This window comes from Crocuta crocuta, unplaced genomic scaffold (genome assembly GCF_008692635.1).
Source record: "Crocuta crocuta isolate KB4526 unplaced genomic scaffold, BGI_CrCroc_1.0 scaffold218, whole genome shotgun sequence".
In the NCBI taxonomy this organism is placed as follows: Eukaryota; Metazoa; Chordata; class Mammalia; order Carnivora; family Hyaenidae; genus Crocuta; species Crocuta crocuta.
In genome coordinates, this window is record NW_027533170.1 from 334,510 (window position 1) to 359,451 (window position 24,942).

General features: G+C 41.0%; 1 protein-coding gene across 2 annotated transcripts; it reads right to left on the reverse strand.

Moving 5' to 3' along the window:
- LOC144216869 (uncharacterized) lies at positions 1–23,084 on the reverse strand. 2 transcript variants are annotated; one of them, XM_077746324.1, is made up of 5 exons: positions 22,956–23,084; positions 21,952–22,070; positions 19,739–19,849; positions 17,497–17,637; positions 1–37 (listed from the first exon to the last, which is right to left on the reverse strand). In XM_077746324.1, the coding sequence occupies exons 1-5, from the start codon at positions 23,042–23,044 to the stop codon at positions 18–20; spliced, it is 480 nt and encodes a 159-aa protein (XP_077602450.1). In that variant the 5' UTR covers positions 23,045–23,084; the 3' UTR covers positions 1–17. The 2 variants fall into 2 exon arrangements, with proteins under 2 accessions (XP_077602450.1, XP_077602449.1); XM_077746323.1 differs by lacking the exon at positions 1–37 and adding an exon at positions 17,115–17,281 and having other exon boundaries at positions 22,956–23,082.
- Between the last annotated feature and the right edge of the window lie 1,858 nt (positions 23,085–24,942).

Here is a 24,942-nt window from a genome sequence, read left to right on the forward strand (position 1 = left end):
CTCTGACCCTCCCCTGCTCACGCTGTCTCTCGGTCTCCTAGAAATAAATAAATTAATAAAAAAAAAAAAGGAAGAGAGCTTAATTAGCTTAAGTTTACAGAAATAAAAGGTCCTAGATGTCTGGTGCCAGAGCTCATAGTTGCATTCACAAATTACAAACGTCGTAATCTTTTGTTCTGAAGAAATGACTTCCAGTCTGAAACTTCCAGAGACGATTGGTCAAATATCTCTTTCGAAGTCTTAAAACTACCCAACAGGTAATGATCCATTATTGGGATACGTGGGATTGGCACATTTTGCTAATGTATTTTAATGAGTTATACTGAGAAATATGTACAGAAGAAATTTTAGGAACTGCAGTAGAAGATTATATAACTTTTCCAAGCTTCATGTAGGACGGTGGTTCTCATAGTCCAGTCTTAGCACGAGCAATATCAACTTGGCCACACAATTTATGACAGTTGCCAATTTCAGGCCCCATCACTACCAAACACAAATTCTGGAAATGTGTCTCTGCAAACTGTTTTATCAAGCCCTCAGTGTATGTGTGATGCGTGCTAATGTTTAAGAACCACTGCTGGGGAAAACCCTCCCTGGCTTCCAAATCAGGAAAACCAAAAACAGTAAGAATGGGGAGGGAGACATACTTTGTGAAAATAGGGAAATTGATTGAACTATTTCATACAGAATTCTTACTTAGTCCTCTTTCAACAATTTGGCTTCAAGAATATTCTGGTAAGCATACAGATTCCCAAGCTGGAGATGTTAACACTTTTTTTTTTCCTGGAGAAGTGAAAAGGCCCCCAAAGAAGTCCCTACGTATCTGACACTGAAAATGGTGAGTATGCTATCATTCACCCCACAGGCAAGCCCATGAGTTAGCAAATCTTGCATAGGGTCACAGAGGTTCCAATCAACCTTTGATGCCTCACTCTAACACATTTACAAGCCAAACCATCAGTGAAATGCAAATCATAAAAGCATTTTCAGACATGTCAGCTCTCCAAACACGCTCTTTCTTAGAAAACTCCTGGAAGTTTCACTCCTCTAAAACAAGGGAATAGACACCAAGACAGACAGACCTGGGATCCATCAAGCAGAGCTCCCCCCCCAAAAAAACACCAAAAATATATACCAGGAGTATATTTGTGCAGAAGATCTGGCAAGTCACTCTTCCAGATTGTTTCTCAGAGATGAAGGACTGTAGGTGGACTGCCTCCAAGGAAAACATGAGGCTGTTCATCTGATGGTTTTGAATACAAAAGAAATGGCACTCAAAGAGGTTTTTAGTACTGTTGAATAATCAGACAAAGATTAATGAACGAGAAATGGAAAAAAATGCAGAAAAAAAGTAAACAGAAGAAATGGAATGATAATAACTACATGTCTTTTTCGGGAAGAAAAATTATGGAGCTGTAATAAAGTAAATAGTCCAGATTCAGTCAAATCAAGCCTTCAAATCAAAAGATTAGAGGGTCACATGGGTTGCTCAGTTGGTTAAGCGTCCAACTTTGTCTCAGTTCCTGATCACATGGTTTGTGGGTTTGAGCACTGCGTCGGTCTCTGTGCTGACTGCTAGCTCAGAGACTGGAGCCTGCTTCAGATCCTGTGTCTCCTTCTCTCTCTGACCCTCCTCTGCTCACGCTGTTTCTCTCTTTCTCTCTCAGAAATAAATAAAACATTAAAAAAAAGTAGAGAATGTAGTTTACAAAAATGGAACCAAGAAAAACTGTGTGTATGTGCAGGGACATGTATACACAAAAGTGTTTTAGTAAATATTATAAATAATGGGCAATAAGCAATGAATAAGTTTATCTATTAGCCTAAAAATTAATAAAGACTTGCAAAGGCATATTATCTAACTATATGGCAGTAAATGCCAAAAAAGCTAAAAAAGTTGGAAACAATCATGGTTTAGCATAAAACTTGCAAGATTACTTTCATAATTTTACACAAAATAATTATTCCAATTACTATTATTTATTTTGATAAAAATAAAATTTACAATTAAAACAAGGGGTAAGAGGGGACAGATTACTCACTGGCCTAAAACAATAAAAAATGGGCAAAATATATACCAGTGCTTAAAATATCAGGTAGTGAAAACCAGTAAGATTTGAGAAACCAGAAATTAATAACGCAAACCCTTAAAATGCTCCATCCTACTGCCCAGAAGATGTCTCAAGGCAAAGAGAGGGAACACCATGTAGAGCCTGCTGGGCACCCTAAAGTTGAGACAGAGTTGAGAAAACAAGGAATCCAGTGAACCTAGAGTTTGTAAGACACAGGAAAAAGGTAGAGAGCTGCACAGAGAGAGGAGTCTGGATTTATGCAGTAGTCAAATATTCAGCTGAGTACTAATAAAGGAATATATGTAATGAAATTAATCAAGGCTAGCAAAAACAAAATAAAACAAAACTAAGCCCTGAAAGGACTATAGAGGGAAGATTGTCTGTAGTTGACACAGGGCTAAGAATGATTCCTATACTTAAAAGCCAGAGTGTAAAACTCATCAATCAATGGGTAATGACTAGAGTATAAACTGTCTTCCTGAAATAGCAGGAAGGAGGTAATTTAACGCTAGAGGTTTACACAAATGTAGCTTTGTTTCTACCTAAAGAAGTTTATCTTTTTCACTTGAACAAAATTTTTTAATGCTTATTTATTTTTGAGAGACAGACAGAATGTGAATGGGGGAGGGGCAGATAGAGAGACACACAAGAATCAGAAGCCAGCTCCAGGCTGTGAGCTGTCAGCACAGAGCCCAGCTTGGGGCTTGAACTCGTGATTGGGGAGATCATGACCTGAGCCGAAGCTGGATGCTTAACCGACTGAGCCACCAGGGTGCCTCTCTACCTATCAAAGTTTAAAGTTAGACCAGCAGATCAAAAGTGTCCAGGTAATCTGATCTTCTTTGTCCTAGGAGAAAAGCTCTATAATAATTTTAAAACTCCAGCATGCAATATGTAAATACATAATGCCTAACATCCAAATGAAAATTACCAGGCATGCAGAGATCCAAGAAAATACAACACATATTAATCAACACTGGTCCATAAATGACACCATACTGAAGGCAGAGTAGTAAATGAGGATATTAAAATAGTTATCGTAATATTCCATATGTTCAAGAAACTAGATAAAATACTGAATATGGTAAATGGAGGCATATAAGATATTAAAAAGACTCAAAAATCACACTTGTAGAGATAAAACCTAAAAAATACACTGGATAAGATTAACAGCAGATTAGACATAGATTCATTTGAATTTCTAATTTAAAAAATAAAAACGTAGCAAATTCTTTCCAAGTCATTATATCTGTAATGGCAAAAATATTTTAAAAATTCTATGCCACATAAGAAAAAGTTACAAACTGTAAAAAAAAAAAAAGTATGGATTTAAAATGAAGGCACACTTTCAAACTATGAGAAAGTGCTTTATAATGGGACACATCCAGGAAAACTAGAGGGCTACCCTTATTAAACTGAACAGATAATTTTCCATACTTAAATAACTCTGTTTGCCACTCCAGAAAGTAGACTAAAAGATTATCTTATCCTGCACTTGAATCCAGGTATATTAGAACTGAGAGAACTGAGTGTATATATACACTCATATATATATAACACATACAGATTTTAAAATTATTAGTCATCATATAGGAAATAATAAATAGTAAATATCAAAAATGGACTTGGTAGCATGCTGGAAATTTTATCTTATTTGACCATTTAACAAAATCCACTGTGGAACTCTTCAATATTTATCACTTTGTAGAATGCATGCTATGCTCCAATCAATGAAGAAATATACCAGTTGTTGTAAAGATTGATATGAATGGTATTTTTTGAAATAGTTAATAAATCTTTACAGTCCGCTATTCCCATATGATTCAGCTTCAAATAAGCTGTACTAAAGATTGCAAATGAATGTAAAAATATTTTGAGGATCTATTTTGTGCCAGCCCCTGCATGGCACATATGCAGGATGGACCTGAAGGGGCACAGCAAAGGCTCTGCAAACTGAACGGACATTGAAAGCATCACCCACATAAAGCGATACAGAATTTGCACTCTGAACTCAGCCATGTTGATTGCATCTGAAAATATAAAATACATTTGTCGTAGAACTTTAATAGCATTCAGAATCTTTCACTGCAATACTGAAAATGTATCAGATACAATTCTAAATTACCCCAAAACAAAGAACCAGAAAATATGATCAACTTTCAAAGGAATAGATAACCAAAATATGCCAATCTCATGATGTCACAAGTGGAATTTTCAGGAAAAAAGCTTTAACACAGCTACTATTAACTGTGGTCAATGAGGGAAGATAAATGATCCTGAAGAGTAGAAAATGAGCATATTATAAAGACATACAAGCAGTAAGAGAAAATCGGAAATTTTAGAACTACATACTACAATCTCTTACGTCTTAAAAATGATGAATTGGGGCCCCGTGTCAGTTAAGCATCTGACTCTTATTTTCAGCTCAGGTCATGATCTCAGTTTGTGAGATTGAGCCCCATGCTGATTTCTGCACTCAGTGCAGAGCCTGCTTGGGATTCTCTCTCTTCTCTCCCTATGACCCTTGCATGCATTGTCTCTCCTTCTCTCTCAAAATAAACAAATATTTAAAAATAAATAAAACTTATGAACTGAAGGACAATGACGAAGGAAAGATTCAGTGAATCTGAAGTTAGATACAGAGAAATGCAATATGAAAAAAATGAAAAAAATGTTCAAAGAATGAACAGAGCCTCAGGCAGTTAGGGACATTATCACCAGTTCTAACATTTATGCCACTAGTGTCCCAGAAGGAGAATTTACAGATTCAAGAAGCTTGTGAATCAATCTTGTAAAACCTGCACAGGATCTGTATCATGAAAAGTACAAGCACCGATACAAAAAAAAAAAAATCAAAGAAGACCTAAATAAATGGAGAGACATATAATATTCATGGTTTGGAATGCCAGGCATATTAAAGATGTCTGTTCCAAATGATATACAGATTCAGCGTAAGCCCTATTACTATCTCAATAAGATTTTTTGTGTATATACTTACAGGCTTACCTTAACATTTATGTGGAAACGCAAAGGAATCAGAATGGCTAAAAGAGTATTGGAAAAGCAGCAACAGTTTGTAAGAACCACACACCCATTTGTAAGAATTAGTCAATATCTACAGTAATCAATATAGCATGGAATAGCAGAGGCAGAGACACATAGATCGATGGAACTTGAAGTAGGGAACTTGGAAATAGACCCACACAAATATGACTAGCTCATTTTTGACAAAAGTTACAATATTAATATAAAATGGTGGTGGAAAAAAATGGACAACAATGACTATAGTTATTTATCTAAACCTCACATTTTGCATAAAAATTAACTCAAATGCATCAGAGATGTACATGTAAAAGGGCAAGGTATAAAATTTTTAGAAGACAACAGAAAATCTTTGGGACCTGGAGTTAGGTAACAGGTATTTAGATATGACACCAAAGATACTGTCCATAAAAGACACTAGCTGAAGTATTTGGAGTCATAAAAATTGGAATTCTGGGGGCACCTGGGTTGCTCAGTCAGTTAAGTGGCCAACTCCTGACTCAGTCGGTTAAGTGGCCAACTCTTGTTTTTCGCTCAGGTCGTGATCTCGCAGTTAATAGGATTGAGCCCCATGTCATGGAGCCCGCTTGGAATTCTCTCTCTCGCTGACTCTTTGTCCCTTGTCCAATTGTTCATGCACTCTCTCCCTCTAAATAAATACATAAATAAATAAAAATAAAAATAAAATATAGGTAAAAGACTTATACTCACAATCCACAAAAGAAAGTATGGAAACGATAAGTACCTAAAAAATTGTGCAACGTCCTTAGCCATAGGGAAACACAACTTAAAAACACAAAATACCACTACCTATCTATTGAAATAGCTTAAAAATATTTACATCTATATTTATCATATGTTACACTAATATAACAACACTCTCAGGCATTTATATGAGGAAAACTTATGCCCACATAAAAACCTTTGCACTGTCACAGAAGCTTTATAATCACCACAAATGTGAAAGCACCTTTGAACATAGGACATGTTAAAGGGCTCTACATAGCCCAATGGAATACTACCGAGCAATAAAAGTAATGAAGTATCAAAGTATTCAAACGTTTTGGCTGGATCTTAGGAAAATTATGCCTACCTGAAAATGCCAATCTCAGAAGTGTACATATGGTACGATTCCATTTATAGAAAATTTGTGAGTAAAAAAATTATAAACCTGGAGAACAGATAAGTGGTTGTCAGGAGTTGGGGGCAAAGAGAATGGCGTGTCCATTAAGAGCAGCCTGTGAGAAGTGGTTGGTGGTATCAGACCATTTCTGTATCTTGACTGGAATGATGTGTATATAACTCTATACAAGGGATAAAATGTCAGAGAGTTCTATGTAAAATCTACAAAACCTGTCTGTAAAAACAGTGACATCTTACTATGGTCTGCAGGATAGTTTATTGTAGTGTTCCAATCAATTTCCTCTGTTTGGTCATACACTACAATTAAGTTGAAGGAAGCAGGCTGACAGGTACATGGTACCACTCTGGAGTCTTGGTGCAACTTCTTGTGAATTTATATTTATATCAAAACTAAAAGAGGTTTTAGGGGCGTCCGGGTGGCTCAGTTGGTCAAGAGTCCAACTCTTGATTTCGGCTCAGGTCATGATCTCATGGTCTGTGATTTTGAGCCTCAAGTCAGGGAGACTGCTTGGGATTCTCTCCCTCTCTCTCTCTCTCTCTCCCTATCTCTCTGTCCCTCTCCCACTCTCTTTCTCTCAAAAATGAAAAAATAAACTTCAAAAAATACTTAAACATTCTTAAGAAGCTCATCATATCTCAAACAATATAAACAACAACAATATCCTACCCTGACACATCTAAGTCAAACCACTGATAATCAAAGGTAAAGAAAATAATTACCAAAAATGTATGGAATTTTATTTTGAATACCTAAGTTGGGTGCTTTTACCTGTATATTACTCTCCTCACAATTGCTATTAGTTTAGGTATTATGATATCCATTTTTTCCTTAAATAGTTTATTGTCAGTTGTTTTCCATATAACACCCAGTGCTCATCCCAAAAAGTGCCCTCTTCCATGCCCATCACCCCCCTTCCCCTCTCCCTCACCATCCCTCAGTTTGTTCTCAGCATTCAAGAGTCTCTCATGGTTTGCCTCCCTCCCTCTCTCCATCTATTTTTCCCCTTCTTCTCCCCCATGGTCCTCCATTAAGTTCCTCCTAACCCACCTATACCTGCAAACATATGGTATCCTGTCCTTCTCTACCTGACTTATATCGCTGAACATAACACCCTCAGGTTCCATCCATGTTGCTACCAATAGCCAGATTTCATCCTTTCTCATTGCCATGTAGTATTCCATTGTATAGATGAACCAAATCTTCTGGATCCATTTGTCAGTTGATGGACACTTAAGCTCTTTCCATGTTTTGGCTATTATTGAGAGTGTTGCTATGAACACTGGGGAAGATGTGCCCCTATGCATCAGCACTCCTGTATCCCTTGGGTAAATTCCTTGACACATCCCCACAGGCAAGGGAATCAAGAGCAAAAATGAACTACTGGGACCTCATCAAGATCAAAAGCTTCTGCACGGCAAAGGAAACAATCCACAAAACTAGTAGGCAATTGATGGAATGGAAAAAGATAGTTGCAAATGACACATCAGATGAAGGGCTAGTATCCAAAATCTATAAGGCTCTCACCAAACTCCACAACCAAAAACCAAATAATCCAGCAAAGAGATGGGCAGAAGACATGAACAGACACTTCTCCAAAGAGGACATCCAGATGGCCGACAGACACATAAAATGATCTCCATTTTTTAAACGACAGCACTGACTCAGAAAGCATAGAAATTTGCTAAGTGGTGGTAAGAAATTCAGTCCAGTTTGACTAAATTTGAAGCCCAGTTGTTTTTATACACCCAAATAGTTGTAATGCACTTTCTTAATAAATCAAGTGAACATATGGAGTATAAGCATATCCCTTACTGTTTAAGTATAAAATCAGAAGGATAGGATACTGTAGTAGTGATTTCTAGGCCATATTGGTTCCACTATTGAAATGGAAGAAATGATCACGGTAAAGCTAATTTGCATCAATTAAGGTACATTAGGTGAGAAACAAAGTAAATGACTCTGGCTAATGGGACCAAACAAGACTTTATTGAGGGGTTAGTGGGGATGCATAGCATATTAAACTAATAGTTAAAACAGCCAGGTCTTCCAAAAAGGAGGAACTGAAGAAAGTCCAGTCATAGAGGCTCATAGATCTTCAGTTGCAGACAAAAGATTACCAACTGCCCAGTCTCTAGCTCCTCTATTTTCATTTTCCAAGCTATTGGTACAGATTGCTCCAACCCAGACTGATGATTCTTCTGAGGGTGAATCATGGAAGCCAAGTAGAGAATTAACCACTTCACTTAACTGACTTACTTGCCCATATACTTGTGGACAGAAAGTAGAGCCTCTTATCAAAGGAAGTGGGAAAAAGAACTACGCAGGTGAAACCAAAAGCAACTATAATCGATCTCTTCTATGACACTGAGGTACACGACACTTCTTATACGTACATAGCCATACGGGCGATGGACATAAAAAATAGATTCAAGATAATCATCTATATAGAGATTATATACACATGTATATATTTGCATGTGTTTCTAAACATATATGCATATATATCATATATATGAAACATGTGTATGATATATTTGCATGGCACTAACACATTCATTGTACAAGTTCAAACATAAATTTTAATTTCCTTTGTCATCTGCCATCTTCAATCAGAGGGACACATACACATATAGGTGTCCCAAATCCCATAGGGCAGTTTTAAGTTTTAATAATATCAGAAGTACAAAAGCTACAAATTATGAACACCACCATCTGAAAGTTGGATCATTTTAATTTCCCTCATATTGCCTCATGAACTGTGAGTAACGCTTTTTAAATTATTTTGTGGGTACCTGTCCCTCTGATTGAAGATGGCAGATGACAAAGAAAAATGAAAATTTATGTTTGAAAATGTACAAGTAATGTGTTAAGTGATATGCAAACAATTCAACATGCAAATTATATTGTTCAAAAATTGATAACTTTTAGATTTCTAAAAATATGAAGCTTGATAGTAGTATGATTTTTGGAACACCCTTGGGTGCATATATTTGATTGTGATGATTTGTGACATATTCCATCCTTTCTACTTTCACCATACAAGAAGTGTGTGTACACCTGCATGTGCACAAGCTCATGAAAGCCAAAGGGGTGGGTTTTTTCTGCTTTTGGTTTCAATTGTGCACTAGCTTTTCCTGTCTCCATAATAAGTAGAGCGCCCCAGGCAAGTAACTGTGTGGGCGGGCATGTTAGAGAAAGGCAGGGGGAAGGTATATGTGCATTTAAAGAAAAGGATATCGAAAAATAAGTAAAATTGTTAACAAAGACTACGCTGGTGGAAACGTGTGGATGAAAGGGTATGGATTACAATCTGTACCATCCAGGTTCATGCTCTGCTGCACGTATTCATGGATATAAGGCGGAGAAGAGGGGGACATGTTAGGTGGGGCTCAGAGCAACAGCTGGGCTGGAGGCTAAGACTTGCAGCCCGGTGGTCAAGCCTCCACTAAATGAAAGGGACCCTGAGAAGCTACAAGTAGATCTCAGACTGGGAAAGAAACTGGTATATCCTTTGAAACCCTCTATCAAGTGAGCAATCTTCTCCCGAGTCCTGCCAAGTTGTCTTCAATCTTCTTTTGCACGGGTGAAAGCTCTAGGGATGAGAAACGTGCTTTCGACAGGACAAACATCTCTCTAGGGATAGCGCCCTCTTCTCCACCAGACAATCTGGCAGGTGTTTGCAATGGCACCTGACTCCTGGAGGGGTGGGGTGGGCGGGCAGGGGCAGGGAAGTCTTCCTAGAGATCTCCTGAGTGCACGCTGTTCCTCGTGTTCCTCGGGCTCCTCGCAATGTGGCTCTTTTCTCCAGACAAGGGCACCACATTTGACCAGGGTAAATTGGGAGCAGCTACAAAGGATCAGGCACATCCATCTTCAGTCAGCTCTCCCTTGAGGCTGTGGGGCTCACGAGAACTTCTGTGCTCCCACGAGACCGTAGAAGGTACTGGATACCATTGCTTGAAATCTTTCTGCCAATGGGTCTGTGTTGCTGTGAGAAAGCCAAGAGCGAGAAAGGGGTCTCTTCAACAAGGAAGGCAGCTTTTCTTATCTTACGGATAAAGGTCCATTCACTCTGCATGATTCAGAAAACTCGGGGAAATTCCCGGGCTCCAGTCTAGCTGTGTCTTTTGGAGCATGGAAAAGGAGCCCTTCCTTTGCCCCATTAACTAAAAAGACACACACTGGTTCACGGTAGTGTGAAGCTGGCTTTACAATGTCTTTGCAGCTTCCTCTATGTTTCACTCCTATATCGATGCCTTCAGAAGAAAGCATTTGATGCTGTATCAAAAATAAACAATCAAAGGTGGGGACTGTGTCCTTTCATAAAAGAATACGGGGATCTCAAGGAAGCAACACGTTTAAAAGCTGCCGGAAATGATACTTACTGGAAGGGTAGCCTCCATCCCTCTCCTTCTCCAGGTGCATCTGATACTTTAGAGAAAGCAGCAGAACTACTGGCAAATAGTTTATACAAATGGGGATTTAAACAACAACAGCAGCAACATCAAAGGCTTCCATTAGTTATTTCTCTCAAGAGGTTATAACTCTCACTCAAATCCACGGAAAAGGTATAGTACGACTGGCCTACATAAACCAACCTTTCCTCCAGGGGAGAAAGTTTGCCCCTATGTAGTACTGTGCCTATTGAAAGGGAATAATAACCCGGAATAAATTTATGGAAAATGTGACTGCCGAGACATCTGGTTTTCTAGGAACGATGGGCCCAGGCTTCTCTGCCCTAATGAACTACCAGACAGGTCTTTCTTTTCCCCTGCCTCTTCAAAGGCCATACAAAGGAGACATTCACGTTCACTGACTCCACTTTCGAGGATCTATTCTTCTGAAGGAAATTCATTACCACAATTACAGGAGAACTCTGACAGACATCCCTGCTGGCTCCCACCTTTTCTAAGAACCATGAATCCGAAATCCCCTTAAGATACTCACTCACCTAAAGGACACTCACCTCTTCTACGATTTCGCCGATAAAAGTTTCCACCTTCCAGTGCGGATTTTTTTTTTCACCTACCATGGTAGAGACTGTACACCACTGTAATTGCTCGTTACCTGGCTCAAGAGCAACTACATGATGCACATGGTGGGACTGCCTTCTTCTTCCCCCTATCGGGAGAACAGTAGGTATAACTGAAAACGGCTCTCTGCTCCTCCTGGTGGTGTGGCGATAGCGGTGAGGACCCGGTGGGTATAAATAAAACTACATTGGATACAAGGGTTGTGTAGACAAGATAAAGCCCCCTCAGCAGAGTATGGGGTACAATACTTCCTCTCTTTCAGGAATTGAAAAATAATCTTTTTATTTTCATGAAGATATTATAAACGAAAGAATATACTAAATTCCACTGGAAGATAGTCTTCACTCCAAAATGCTTCATCTTCTGGCACCTGTGTGTCCTCTTCCTGCCTTCCTTCTCCTCCCTCCTCCTCGTCTTCTCCTCTACCTTGTTCTGCTTGCTCTTCAGCCAAGTCACGGCAACATGGAAAACGCGGCAGCTCGAGCCCTCACTGACCCCACTCTGCACATGCTGCCTGAGGGCCTCTAAGGTGGGGAAGAGCCGGCAGCCGGCCATGCACCTGAAGCCGCTTTCTGGGGCCACCAGCCATTCGGGCGTCTTGGCCCTGGAACATCCCTCTAGAGGTGGAAGCTCTGTTGGACTCTCCGCCTCCTGCCTTTCCTCCTGGGCTTCGTTGTTCCAGCTGGAGTCACCGTCAGTCAGGAGTTCTTCTGGATACGTACAAGAGAGGCCGCGTTTTCCAGAGCTTATTTCAGAAATGGTCGGTTCTTCCATTTTTGTCTTCTTTGAGGCAGGCTCCAGTCCGTTCTCTCCCTCACACAGGACAGCCACCCCCCTTCTCCGGGGGGCAGCAGGTAGTCCTATTTTCGCGAGCCTCTCTCCTTTTGGGTGTTGGTGAGCACAAGGAGGGTTTTGTATTACCGATGGGATGGAATGGGACGGACGAGGCTGGTTGAAAGCGGGGAGAACGCTCCAACTTCTCGAGGAATCCCAGGCCACTCTCATCTTGATTGCATTGAAGTCTTTCTAGGCAAGAACGTTCCAAACATAGGTGGCATGAGTATGTGACGTCGGGAGGACTGAACACGGCCACAAGACCGTTGTTATGTGGACGTGGGGAGCACAAGCATATACACATGTGATATTCAGAATGTGGGCAGCGGTATGTTTTGTTTGAGGTGTGCACCTGGTGTCCCTGGGAAGATGAGGGTGTAGTGCGTCTACTGGCGTTGTATGTGGGTTGGGGGCCATCTCCGGTGAGTGTTTTCCACACTGGTCAAGGGCAATGGCCGATGAATGTGTGCATGTGTGTTCCACGGTGCGAAGGTACATGTGAACAAGTAGGGGAGCATTGCCTGTTCTTGCTGTTGAGGCAATACAAGTCAATGTAAGGAAATGGGTCAGGGTGGCCTGGGTCCCCTGCAAGGACTCTGAACATTCGGCCAGGCCAGCTAGTTGCTTCTCAAGTGAGCCCTCAGAGGGCCAGCCCACCCCGACAGATGGCCAGTTAATTTCATAGGATGTTCGGAGTTTCTCAGGAGTTAATTTTACACCATCACTTCCCGAATATCCCTTCTTGACATTGCTCAACCTACCCTCTAGGGGAGTCGGTTTCCGCTGCTTTCCACCCATTTCCTCCCCCTACCAGTCGACTTTTACGCCCAAGAAGGGGAAGACCAGGGAAGGAGGGGGACCAGATGGGAAAGGACGCACCCCCGCTGTGTCCGTTTCCGGCCGCTCTCCTCTCGGAGATATTTCAGGCTCCTCTTAGCACTGGCGGGTTTAGTGTCAATCCCTGTCCCGGATCAGACTCCCCCGAGGAAGCCTGAGGCCGCCGTAAGCCATATGAGGTCGCCACGGAACCGCGGGTCGGGACTCAACACTCGCTTCGGCCCTTGGTCAGGTCGGAACCTTCCCGTTGTTCCTCTTAGTCACACATACTCACACAACGACTCCAGCCCACCGCCCTACAGCCAGCGCCTCCGAGTTGCAGCTTCGTGCCTCGTTCCTTATGGACTTACTAGTGCAACTCTGGGGGGGTGATCAGCCTCCCCTTCTGCCTCTTAGGGGCAGGTCCACCCAAACGAACCCGGGTTCTTACCAGTCAGATGGGCGGCGCTCCTTCAGCTGCTTCCTGGGCCTCGGGTTCCGTTAGTGCCCACAGGGGCCTCGCCTCGGCTCTTCGGGGCAGGCTAGTCCCTTCGGGATCACGAGGTCCGCTGGCGCCAGGTGAATCGTTTCGTTTGGCGCTCCGAGTCTCGAACCCTGGTGGCAAGGGAGGTGGCAAGGCACCGTCTCCGAATCCGCAGGAGGCCCCAGGCAATGGTGCAGGATTCTCGCTCAGAGAGTCGTGGCACCGAGGCTTTTGGTAGTAGGAAACAACTTTAGTTGCGCCTTCACCGCTCTGGTGGGTTGGGACCCAAAAGAACTGAGCGGCCCACATCACATGGAAGAGTGGTTTTGGTTTGTTATTTTAAGCCATTTTCGATTTCCTTGTCTCCCATATATGGTAACACGCCTAAGCATGTAGTCTGATTAAGTTGTTTCCGTTTACAAGAACTAGGGGGATGTAGGCACCTGGACCTTGGTGACCTTGGTCCTAGGTGACCTTGAGGTCTTCTCCCCGCACTTCTTTATGTTCTTCTTTTCCTGAGCGAGGGGTTCCTACCGCAGCGTGACCCGCCTTCTTCTTCCCCATTCTCGGGAGAACAGTGGGTATAAGTGAAAATGGCTCTCTGTTCCTCCTGGTGGTGTGGTGAAGGCGGTGGGGACGGGCTGCGTGTCAATAAAGCTACCTTGGGTACTAGGGTTGTTTAGACGCGATAAAGCCCTCTCAGCAGCGTGTGGTCTACTCTCCTTCCTCCCTTTTAGGGGCTGAAAAATAATCTCTTTGTTTGCAGGAAGATTTCCTCACGCCAAAATACTTTATCTTCTGGCACCTGTGTGTCCTCTTCCTGCCTTCCTTCTCCTCCCTCCTCCTCGTCTTCTCCTCTACCTTGTTTTGCTTGCTCTTCAGCCAAGTCACGGCAACATGGAAAACGCGGCAGCTCGAGCCCTCACTGACCCCACTCTGCACATGCTGCCTGAGGGCCTCTAAGGTGGGGAAGAGCCGGCAGCCGGCCATGCACCTGAAGCCGCTTTCTGGGGCCACCAGCCATTCGGGCGTCTTGGCCCTGGAACATCCCTCTAGAGGTGGAAGCTCTGTTGGACTCTCCGCCTCCTGCCTTTCCTCCTGGGCTTCGTTGTTCCAGCTGGAGTCACCGTCAGTCAGGAGTTCTTCTGGATACGTACAAGAGAGGCCGCGTTTTCCAGAGCTTATTTCAGAAATGGTCGGTTCTTCCATTTTTGTCTTCTTTGAGGCAGGCTCCAGTCCGTTCTCTCCCTCACACTGGACAGCCACCCCCCTTCTCCGGGGGGCAGCAGGTAGTCCTATTTTCGCGAGCCTCTCTCCTTTTGGGTGTTGGTGAGCACAAGGAGGGTTTTGTATTACCGATGGGATGGAATGGGACGGACGAGGCTGGTTGAAAGCGGGGAGAACGCTCCAACTTCTCGAGGAATCCCAGGCCACTCTCATCTTGATTGCATTGAAGTCTTTCTAGGCAAGAACGTTCTAAACATAGGTGGCATGAGTATGTGATTTCGGGAGGACTGAACACGGCCACAAGACCGTGGCTATGTAGACGTGGGGAGCACAAGCATATACACATGTGATATTCAGAATGTGGGTAGTGGCATGTTTTCGTTGAGGTGTGCACCTGGTGTCCCTGGGAAGATGAGGGTGTAGTGCGTCTACTGGAGTTTTGTATATACAGTATAATATGTATATATATTGTATATTTGGATTGCTAACTCCGACACATATGTGTCAGAGAGGAATGGAGAATACAGTCCTTTTTCTGGCCAAAGCTCCTGAATATAAGTAGTCAAAATTTTTTTTAAATTTACCAAGTGTTGATATAAGAGATGTATATTTTCCTCTTGGAGACGCCTACATTGTGTCTTGGAAGTGTGCTATCACAGAGTGTAGTGAATATAGTGTAATATTTGTTTACCTGACTCTACATCTGTCATTGCATCGAACATATTTTCATTTTAGCTGTTATAGGCTGTATGATGGGTTACCCACAAGATGCCCCTAACTTATCCCCAGAACCTGTAAAGTTATCTTATAAGGTCAAAGGACTTTGTAGATTTCTTAAATTAAAGACCTTGAGGTTAGAAGATTATTTTGGATTAGATGGGTGGATCTCTATGACCTATTTTCGACTCCTGACCTCTAGTATAACAGAATAAATTATTGGTGTTTTTAATCCACTGAACTTGTGCTAACTTGTTACAACTTTTGATAGATGATAATATGTATGTTACCTTAAGCTAAAGTCCTGCACATACTCTGGATTTACTGGGGGATTTACAAGTGGGCAGTCTCTATGTCCCCAATCTCCTTTCTTTTCTGAGGGCAGAGTTGCTTATTTGAGTCAATGGTACTGCCCACTCTTCGTGCAAAATAAGGAGCTTAGAGTACTTGAACTTCCAGTCACGTTACATGTGACTGTCATCCAATACTTCAGGTATACCCATTGTTTTGACCATCTCTGAATTCGTCATTACCAGTTTGGGTGTGTTAATCATCAAACCTGTTGACATTCAATCACAGACTTACCAACATCTCAGCTCATCTTTTGTTCCTGTGTTGTATTCCATCTTTCTGAATACATTCTGTGTTTATAAATTTTGTTTTATTTTTATACTTTTATCTGAATAACATCTTTCTTTCATCCTTATTCTTTGTGATAGGACTGTTATTTTCCTTTAGCACAGAATTTGACACTGTCATGCAGTTTCAACAATCGCTGGTGAGAAGTTCACTGCCTGACAAATCACCATTCTTTTGACATGTTGTGTGCTTCTCTCTAGTTGTTTTAAGGACTTTGTTATTAAAGTTCTGAATGTTTGTTTTAGTGTACTTGGGAGTGGATTTATTTTTGCCTTTTGTGTGGTGAGCTTCCTAATGATGTTTCCTGATTCTAAGGATTTGTTCTTCCATCATTTCTGAAAATGATCTTGACCATTATCACTTTGTGTTGTCTTACTTTCTTTGTGTTACTCTTCACGAACCTCAGCTGGATATGTCCTACTGTCACATTGTGTCCTCATTTACCATAATCCCCCCTCATACTTCCCATCTATTGATCCCTCTGATTTCTATTTGTAGGTACTTCCTTAGCTGCATCCTGCGGGTCACAAATTTTCTTTTCATCTGTGACAAATGTAATGTTTAACTCATCCCACATTTTTAAAATAATTTCTAGAATGTTATTTTTCATTTCTAAAACTACCACTTTTATGTAATCTTCTTCTTTCTTGGTAGTGTTTGAAGGTTTTACATCCTTGATAATTTTAAACATTCTTATTTACCACCCCTACAGCTCTGTTACCTCAATTGATCTTTAAAGCCAAAACTTAAGAGTTTGCTCTGTTTGCAGAATCTAACTAAGAGGTACATGATTTGTAGTTTCCTTTTTTTTTTTTTTTAAATTTTCTTAATGTTTGTTCATTTTTGGAGAGAGAATAAGTGAGACACAGAGTGTGAGCAGGGAGGGTCAGAGAGAGAGGGAGACTCAAAATCCGAAGCAGGCTTGAACACACAAACTGTGAGATCATGACCTAAGCCGAAATCAGTGGCCAAACTGACTAAGCCACCCAAGTGCCCCTGTTTTCTAGTTTTCGATTGTGAGCTCAATTTAGCAAGTCATTAAGTAGAGAAGACTGTTTAACGTAAATAACTAAGGAATCAGAGCTCTTTTATATTTTCTGTGGTCAGGTATTACTAGAAGACTACAAACTATGGTTTAATTTTATATTAATTTTTAAATTATAGGCTTAAGTGACGCCACAGCAATTGTGGATACTGTGCCTTAGATTTTACTTCTTCCCTCGATAAATGATGTTGTTTCCTGAAATGAATGCACAGACTTCTTCTGTACTGCCTATAAGTGAAAAATGATAATGATGAAATTCTACTGAGGGTACAGAAGCAGAGACCCAGACTCCCAAATAAGAGGAGGGAAAGATGATAACTGGACCCAATGTGTACCTTTCCCCTATTAGCTGAGCAGAGATGCTGAGCTGGACCTCTACAGATCTGTTCAGACTCTCACTGCCCTGAATGCTGAGACTTTAAGTGCCCTTCCTTTCTCCTTACCAGCATAAGAGCGACGGCATAAGGAAGAATTCCCAGATAAATATTCCAATTCAGAGGATGTGTGTTTTGCCTCAGAGAGCAGAGGGGTGTCTTCAAAAAAGTACTCAGGTGGTAGATCATTTGTGGGTGACTTTGAGATCCCTAGAAAATGATATAAAAGTCATAAAACTAGCTGGTTCCATTCTGTTCCTCTCCTACACTCTTCTCCCTAACCTACTCTCCCCACTGCCACTCCACCCTCAACCCATAGAAATACTTATTTTGTCCTAAACAGGTTTCCTTAGCTTGGGCAGGAAACTGGCATATTTCAGAATTCTGTTCTTCTATCTGGATCCTGCTACTAGGGCTCCTCATATCCATTCACCTGCTTAGGATATTTGCTACCACTTGCCTTCCTTCCCACTTGATACACATTGATCCTCTGCATTCCACATCTTAGAGATTTATAACCTCATATGAAACAATTGATGGGTTTTTAGTTTTGAAGAATATACTCTTTATTATCACATCAGTGTCTCTGTTTCCAAGTTAACCAAGCTCATTGCTCACTAATTGTTTAAGATTATGATCATCTCTGGGGCGCCTTGGTGGCTCAGTCAGTTATTCATCAAATTCGGCTCAGGTCATGATCTCACGGGCTGTGAGTTTCAGCACCACATCAGGCTCTGTGCTGATGCCTCAGAGCCTGGAGCCAGCTTCTGTTTCTGTGTCTCCTGCCCCTCCCTGGCTTGCACTCTGTCTCTCCCTTTCAAAATTAAATAAACATAAAAAAATGATGACCATCTCTTATGAATGTGTCTGGTATGTGTATTTTGCGCGTATTGTAGCAAACTGTGGTGATGGATGCAATGTGATTTGTGTGCATATGTTCCTTAACATGTTGCTTAAAACAGTACAGAGGCTTAATATATGATTGATTTCGTGTTTTTGAATCTGAATATGGGGTGAATTTTGTGTGAGTGAGAATGGTAGGTATGCTTTGTGTCTGTTTCAGTTCAGCTAATACCCATGTGTGTAGTCCACATGTCCCATGATTACAGATTTGAGTGTGTATATGTTGTTATGATTTAGGTGTCCAAGGTAATTATTAGAAATATTCTCCTTAAGACTAACAGAATTAGTGTATTTGTGAAATCCAAGGAAGAGCATTGGAGGTTGTAACAATAAAAAATTGTAAGAGAAAGAGTATATTAGCTTCAAGATCCAAAGCAAACGGGGGTACAGACCAGATGTGAAAGGGTAAGTGTACAGTGACATGTGACTGCGTTAGAAAAAAACAAGTATAAAATACTGAGGTCTAAGGGATGAAGATAAAGTCTGAAAACTACCATCTAGCAATTTAACTCAAGCATGTGCCAAACAGAAATAAGTCCAGATAACAAAATACATGCAATAGAATATCTAGAACATTACTTTTTAGAGTAGCCCCATATTAAAAGCAACCCAAGTACTCAGAAATGTATAATCAATAAAGAAATTATTTACATTCATAAAATCTGTGTGTATAAAATCAACTACACACATAGATTAATCTCACAAATAGAATGATGAGTGAATAAAATTAGACACAGACTACAAATTGTGCACTACTATTTACATGAAATTTTAAAAAACAGGGATAACTAATCTAGGGTTTTAGAAGTCAGAGAAACTATCACTGCTTGTACGGTACGGACAAAAATATGGCATAGAGAATTTACATGCATGTGGAAAATTATAAGGAAATGAATGATGAGGGTAAAGAGGGATAAGTGTGAGAACACTGGCTAGAACTATACAAGAAAGGGATGGGTCTTGGGCTGGATGTCTGAACTCTACCTCAAGTCCAGATCTCGACTTGATCCTCCTTCTTTTGGCCTGTTTCAAGCAATGAGTAATTTCCTACCTTCCTGGTAACAAAAATGCTTTTGCAGGTTCATACTGACATGCGCTTCCACATTTGGCTCGTCAAATTCTCATACCCAGACACTCTCCCACACATGTCCTCAAATAAAGCACTGATCTCCACTGATCTTTTGGGGCTTATTCTAGTCCTTTTAAGTATTTTCCCTTGCAACTGATGGCTTCCACTGTTGATCACGGAAGAAGATGAAGACACATTTAGAGTTTCACTCTATACCAGGCAGCCTTGTATCAACTAATGGCAGAATCACCCAGTGTATCTCTGGCCTCTGCCTAGACCCCAATGTGTTCAATACACTCTCTGTACGAGCAGCAGCGACTGTGTTTTCTGAAGACTTGCCGGAGGAGCAATCTGAAGAAGAATCTCCCCCTGCTGTCTGGTCTTGAGTTGGGGGCATTCCCTGGTGTCCATGCTGCAGAACTTGCAAATTCAGATTTGATGAGAAATTACCTAAAAATGACAGAGATGTGGTCCAGGTTTGGTATCTGTACATTTACCCATCCATTAAACAAACAAGAGGAGTCTACTACATGACATGTTTTGTGAACAAATATGGCCTCCATTTTCATGGATAACACAATATGGTTCATTGATTGTATTTATATCATGATTACTGATTGGCTTTATAGAAGGGTTCTCTTTGTAAATGGAGCAGAGACTGCAAGCTGTGTCCTTTTGACCTGGACATACTACTAGATTATATTTATCAACTTCTCTTGGGGTAGTTCCGACCATGTGATGATGTTTATGACAACGGAAATGAGTGGATATGACATGTGCCACTTCCCTAGCCAGAACCATAAAGACCTCCTCTGTGTGTCTCTGTGCTCTTTCCTTTTCTAGTTGATGAGAATGTTGATAACCCAGGGTCTATTTGTTTTTTGTTTTTTTTTTAAAATATTTTTATTTATTTATAGGAGAGAGAGAGATACACACAGCATGAGCAGGGGAGGGTCAGAGAGAGAGGGAGATACAGACTCTGAAATAGGCTCCACGCTCAGAGCTGGCAGTCAGCACCGAGCCCGACGCAGGGCTCGAACTCACAAACCGCAAGATCATGACCTAAGCGAAAGTCAGAGGCTTAACCGACGAAGCCATCCAGGAGCCCCACCCAGGGTCTATTTGAAAGCTGCATGTTAACGACAGCACAGTTTCCATCAGCCCAGGAGGCCTGATCCATTCCTTCTCATATATGCTGAATTATGAAAGAAGCAAGAAATAGATTCCTTTGTGTATGAGTCACAAAAGCCAAAACTACTCTAACCCATGAAGCAGAGATGTAACGTGTTCTTCAGAGGCAAATAATTGGACCTGGCACACAGTAAGTGAACCATTTTATACTAATATCTACCTTTTGCTGGTTTATTTACATTCTACATGTGTGTATATGTGAACACATGATTGTGAGTGCATGTTTTACAGCTCTCATAGTTCACACTTCATCTCTCCACATGTGCTCATTTTGTAGTCGGCAGACATGCAGACAGACTCCTTTTCTAGCCCTCTCTCCCCACAGACCACAAACACTGTTGGCAAGTGCCAAGTTCTCTTCCAGAGTAGGAGCTACCACTTGGAACCTCCAGGAAGTTCCCCTCCCCGGAACAATGGTCTTCCCTCACAGAAGCTGCTTCTTTACTGTTAATCTCCCCAGTAACCAGAACTATTTCAGTTTCCCATCTTTTTTAAAAAAAACACAAGAAGTTTGTGTTCAAAGAAGTTACCTGTTTACTGTTAATCTCCATAGTAACCAGAAGTACTTCAGTTTCCCATTTAAAATAAAAAAACCACAACGTTTTCCACATTTCAACCATTATGGTTAAACAGTGGTATGTGTATTCTGCCTTTTTCTTGCGTGTCACATAGGAGCCCTACATTTACATTTTCATAGTCTGAGGGCTGAAGAAATAAATTCCGACTTTATATTCTCATCCCTGTACAACCAGTTTTAAGTGATTTCTTTGTTGACTCACCTCTATGAGCCACATTTTCTTCCCCATTAATAGGATAAAGGACAATTAGAAGACTCCTAATAACATCCTGTACTTACTCATTGTCCTTAGGGAAAAATCAAACAAAGGAAAAAATACTTTTTTAAGAAGAACTGCACTACTCAACCACTATGCCTGTGTCACAGTGAGTGACATGGTGTAACTAGTACAGGTCCTAAGCTGCAGAGAAAAAGACTTGGTCATTTGAACTGTCTTTACTCAGATGACATGTTGCTTCAGAAAAAAATCAGCATATATACATCCCTCCCCCAGCCATCCGTCCTCCTCTACCTTACCACAGCTAGCGATCCTCTCACCCTCTTTACTTTTTTTCAGTTTATTTACTTGTATTAAGAGAGAGAAAGAGGTGGAGAGAAGGGAAGATAGAATCCCAAGAAGCCTCAGCACTGTTAGCACATGCCCGACGTGGGGCTCGATTTCATGAACCGTGAGATGATGACCTGAGCCCAAATCAAGAGATGGACACCTCACCAACTGAGCCACCCAGGTGCCCCTCTCCCTTTTCCATGTTACCCAATGCTCAGGAAGATGCTTAACACATACCTCTTGACTTCTTGACACTTTGGGTGGAGCATGTGCTTTCCAGATGTTTCCTTTTTTGTTTTCGCTTCATGGATCCACTCTTCGGAGTGACTCCGATCAATATCTTTCTCTCTGAAATTCTGTTCTCAGAGAATCAGTACATAAAAGCAAAGAATCAAATCAGTACAGTCAAGAACAGCAACCCACAGGTGAAGTTATGTCCTCACTGAATCACTCTCCTGACCAGCGCTCAGGATACCAGTAGGCCTATTATGATGTCAGTCAGCATCAGTGTTCTGTGACCTATGGATTACATCACTGCGCCCCAGGGACCCAGCTGGTACTCACAGGACTGAAGGAGTGCCATGACCCACTGACTAGAGTGATTGCTTTCACCCATTGGAAACCCTGTCATTGACTTGAATTTGTATACCTTGCACATGGTATCAAAACTAGAGATGACTTGAATCAAATAAAGAACATCGTTTTATGTGTCTACAGTAACCATATTACTAAATCTCCAACGGGAAAGATAAAATAGCACCTTAGAGAGCTAGCCCTGAATGGTAGAAGAGAGTTGACGTTAGATCTTGTCATCAGCACTATTTAACTTATGTGAAACAGTTAAACGTGAAGCATACATGGGTATATAAGTGTGGATTTGAGAACAATACATACTTCTAGACAACCCTAAAATATATTGACTTTCCCCCACTACTGGGAACAATCTCATGTATGTTTACAACAAGCCACTGTGTCTTTTGCTACTCTTTTCCTAATTATTTCCCCCAGAGGTTTGGGGAAAGTAAAACCCTTGGATTACGCTGACATTCCTGGACCACATAATGAAGCTTGTTCTTCTCAAACATGAAGGTCTCATTCTACAGGCTTCTGTTCCAAGCCCCAGTCTGTGTCCTCTGGAAAGAACTGGGCTCTTTACAGGGTTTTAACTCTGTGGTCAGCTCCATCCTATCTCCCATCAACGATGGCATAGACTCCTTCCATTAAGGGAAATCCGTATTTACCTCCACGTCAACAGCTGGGCCTGAACCAGGCCATAAACTACGGTTTCCTTCAGTCTTCTCTGACCCCAGTAGGTGCTGCCTCTGCACATTCCCCTCACTTACCAGGGACTCAGCCTCCTATAGCCACTGAATGGCAGGCACATTTATCAAGAAATGCTCAGCCTTGGCAGCTATCACAAAAGGTGAAAGGAAAAATTAGATACTATTTTACATGTACCATATTGGTAAAAAAAATAGATCAAACCATACAAATGAGTATAAAGATCGGGGTAAAAAAAAAAAAAGGCATCCTCATGATCTAAAATGACTGAAGTAGCCACATTTAAGAACAATTAGCCAACATTTTGTAAAATGAAATAAGCATATAATCCACGAGCCTACAATTTCATTCCATAAAGAGGTGATACACATGGCGTTATTTATACTAGCAGGGAGATGTAATTTTAGTTTAGCTTAGTTTCCATCTCAAGAGGAAAGGGCGAGCAAAGTATGATAGGTGCATACGACAAAATTCATTTCCCAGGGTTGAAGTCTTGTCCCTTAAAAATCTATGACTACAGGGAAGAATGTCAGGAAGTGACTGGTGATCAGAGATAAAAATAAAATATAATGCAATGAAATAATCACAAGTAGTTCCTTGAACAGGCTAGTGACTACGGAGAATTATGAACTGAATAGTCAATACTTTTCAGAAGGAAAAAAAAAAAGAATACTTTCCCCTAAAAGTAAAACGTCTCAGATTATGTCTAGATCCAATTCAAAACAATACATTGTCCTGAAGATCTTTTACTGTATTAGTTTCCTTTTGCTGCTATAGCAAATTACCACAAACCTAGGGGCTTAAAATACAAATGTATTATCCTACAGTTCTGGAAGTCAGGAGTTCAATATGGGCCTTACAACTTGAAATCAAGGTTTTGACAAGATCGGTTTCTTGTGGAGGCTCTAGGGGAGAATCTGCTCTATCTTTTTTTCTAAGCTCACAGTTTGCCTGAATTCTTTGGATCCAGCTCCCTCCCTTCATCTTCAAAACACACCACTTCAGGGGCACCTGGATGACTCAGTTTCTTAAGCCTCTGACTTCAGTTCAGGTCATGATCTTGCAGTCTGTGAGTTCGAATCCCACATAGGGATCTGTGCTGACAGCTCAGAGCTTGGAGCCTGCTTTGGGTTCTGTGTCTCCCTCTGTCTTTGCCCCTCCCCTGCTTGTGCTCTGTCTCTCCCAAAAATAAATAAACATTAAAAAACAGAAAACAAAAAACATAAGACTTCAGTATCTGTTTCCACTGTCTCATTTCTGTTCTATCATTCTCCCACCTCCCATACCAATGATTCTTGTGAGAACATGAATCCCACACAGTTTATACAGAATTACCTTTCTATTTCAAAATTATTAACTTAATCCCTTCTACAAAGGCTCTATTGACACTTAGAGTAACACATTCAGAGGTTCTAGGGGTTGGGTATGTGTGTGTATGTGTGTGTGTGTGTGGGGTTGACATGTTCTTCAAGGGGCAGAGAGAGTGAACATTTCAGCTACCACAGCCAGACAAAATCAAAGCATGTGAGAGTCCATTCACCTACAGGACAGGAGTGGGGTGGGAACTATATAAAAAGATAGTTTTATCATACTGTTTCCTATGAGTATTTAAGATTAAGAATTAAATTCCTATTTAAGAATTTTTGAGGTCCCATTGTATTACATATACAAAAAAATACTAAGCGTATGCTAAAAGTTAAAGAAAATAATGCAAATCCCGGGAAAGTAGTTTTCAAACTGGGTAATTCCTTTAGCATTCCTTTCTCTGAGTACTTCCTCTTTTTAAAGTACTTCTCTTAATAATAAGTAATAACATCCTTCAAAGTTTCTAAGTTTTAAAGGAGTATAATAGTCTGAAAAAAACACTTTCATGTGAGTGTACTCTGAAAAATACAAGACAGAATTTATGTGATAATGGATTAGAGAATACTTATGTAGGATTTCAAC

Excerpts from the sequence above, each read along its gene's own strand:
- LOC144216869 (XM_077746323.1), bottom strand. The coding sequence starts at position 23,044 with ATGTGCAGAGGCAGCACCTACTGGGGTCAGAGAAGACTGAAGGAAACC. Across the intron at positions 17,638-19,738 it reads TTCTTCAGATTGCTCCTCCG|GGATCTCAAAGTCACCCACA; the intron begins GCAAGTCTTCAG and ends ATCATTTTCTAG. Across the intron at positions 17,282-17,496 it reads ATGCCGTCGCTCTTATGCTG|GCAGTACAGAAGAAGTCTGT; the intron begins GTAAGGAGAAAG and ends TTTCACTTATAG.